The 2,136-nt window shown below is 61.7% G+C and overlaps 1 protein-coding gene across 2 annotated transcripts in view; it reads left to right on the forward strand.

The window, feature by feature from the left end:
• Positions 1-972: 972 nt before the first annotated feature.
• Positions 973-2,136, forward strand: part of TMEFF2 (transmembrane protein with EGF-like and two follistatin-like domains 2) — a 246,724-nt gene continuing 245,560 nt past the window's right edge. For both annotated transcript variants that reach the window (XM_011936418.1, XM_011936417.1), the window contains exon 1: positions 973-1,554. In XM_011936418.1, the coding sequence (XP_011791808.1) occupies positions 1,383-1,554 (172 nt within the window). In that variant the 5' untranslated portion in view covers positions 973-1,382. The remainder of the gene's footprint in view (positions 1,555-2,136) is intronic.

A 2,136-nucleotide genomic window follows, 5' to 3' on the forward strand; every position in this document is an offset into this window, starting at 1 on the left:
CCTTCCGGGACGCCGCTTCCCGGTGGATGCTCCCGGCAACCCACCCGCGGCGTATGCGGAGGAGCCTTTCTCTTCCTCTCAGACCACTTGTCCCGCCCAAATCTGACCTTCCAAACACATCTGACCGCACCTCCCAGGTGGACACAAGAATAGGCTACGGGCTGGAGAGGAGCGGGTGATGGAGAGAGGGATTCAAACCTGCGGCCGCTCGGGCTGGGTCGGAGCTGCAGGGGGCCTGGGAGGAGAGAGGGGAGAAGAGAGAAGGAAGGAGAGCGCCTGCCGGGATGGCTGAGCTGGCTCGGCGAGCAGCCTTGGGGTTGCAGGCTCTTGTGGAAGATGCTGCTGCTGCTTCCAGGCCGGCCAGAGCGGTTCTAACACCATCGCCTCTCACCCTCTCCTCCCTGCGAATCCCTAGAGAAACGTTCCTGGCCTTTCCGCCGCGACATTCTCAGCCTGCATCCCCCTACAGCCCAGGCAGCGCGCTCCCGCACGCTGGAGCACCGGGCGCCAGCAGGACGCCCTCTCCCGCGGGGGCTCGCCCCTCTCTGCCCTGCTGCTACTGCTCCTATGACATCTCCGCCCCCACCATCTCCAGCTCGGAGAGACGCCTCCCAGCCGCGGCCGGCGCTTGCTGCCCCGGGTCACGCGCGGAAGAGGGGCGCTAGTCCGCACCCCGCCCTCGGTAGGGGGCGCCCTGGAGCGGAGAGTGAGGCGAGTGGTATATGAGTATGCGGGTAGCCCACCCTGAAGCCCGAGCTTCTCACTTGAGCCAGCTCCGCCTAGCCCCACTCGGTCCGGCGGCTGCCGAGCGAGCCCATCTGTGGCTTCCGCGGCCGCCTCCTCCTTGCATCCTTGCACCTCCTCGTCGACCCCTCCCTCCCGGGACCTGCATCCTGCTCCACCAATCAGAGTCCGACTGCCTCTTCCCACGTGACCCCGGGCGGGCTGAGGACCTGCTGCTTCCCAAACGCCAGAGGGATGCGGGCGGCAGAGCTTGATAGGCGGCTGCCGGGCTGCGGGGCGCCTTGACTCTCCCTCCACCCTGCCTCCTCGGGCTCCGCTCCTCTGCCCCTGGACTCCTGTCTCCTCCTGTCCCCCCGCTTCCCAGAGTTCCCTCCTTATGGCAGCAGCTTCCCGCGTCTCCGGCGCAGCTTCTCAGCGGACGACCCTCTCGCTCCCGGGGCTGAGCCCAGTCCCTGGATGTTGCTGAAACTCTCGAGATCATGCGCGGGTTTGGCTGCTGCTTCCCCGCCGGGTGCCATTGCCACCGCCGCCGCCTCTGCTGCCGCCGTCCGCGGGATGCTCAGTAGTCCACTGCCCGGCCCCCGCGATCCTGTGTTCCTCGGAAGCCGTTTGCTGCTGCAGAGTTGCGCGAACTAGTCATGGTGCTGTGGGAGTCCCCGCGGCAGTGCAGCAGCTGGACACTTTGCGAGGGCTTTTGCTGGCTGCTGCTGCTGCCCGTCATGCTACTCATCGTAGCCCGCCCGGTGAAGCTCGCTGCTTTCCCTACCTCCTTAAGTGACTGCCAAACACCCACCGGCTGGAATTGCTCTGGTAAGTCCAGAACCCCCGTCCCCGACCCCTTAACCCCGCAGAAGAACACGCGTATCCAGCACGGACCAGCCTACCCTAGTGCGCCTCCTCAGCCCCTCACCTCCTACTGCCCTAGACTCCTAAGACCACCCACCTCTATCCAGAGAAACACGGAGAACTGTTCCAGGCCCGGGGTTGGGGGGTAGTTCTGGGATGGGTAGAAAGTGCAGGTGTAGCAGGAAACCTTTGCATGCTTGAGGTTACATTGGAGCTGAGAGAATTTTGAGAAATATTAAACTGGATGGTTTTCTGGGTTCACTGGAAAGAACACCAATCCCAGGGGAAACATAAAAAGCGAAGCTTTGTCATCGTTAAAGAAAAAAGTCTTACTAGGATGAGGAAGAAATAACTTTATGAGAAAGAATGAGCGAGAAAGCAATAAATCAAATGGTGACTGCAGGGGAATCGCTGATTCCTGGCAAAGGTGCCATGAGGGTGCACTGGTCTCCCATTCAAGACCAGGTCACACAGATTCTAAAGGAGCTGGATTTCAATATAATCAATTTCTGTCTCTCTCTCTCTCTCTCTCTCTCTCTCTCTCTC

This window comes from Colobus angolensis, unplaced genomic scaffold (assembly GCF_000951035.1).
Source record: "Colobus angolensis palliatus isolate OR3802 unplaced genomic scaffold, Cang.pa_1.0 Scaffold153, whole genome shotgun sequence".
Taxonomy (NCBI): Eukaryota; Metazoa; Chordata; class Mammalia; order Primates; family Cercopithecidae; genus Colobus; species Colobus angolensis.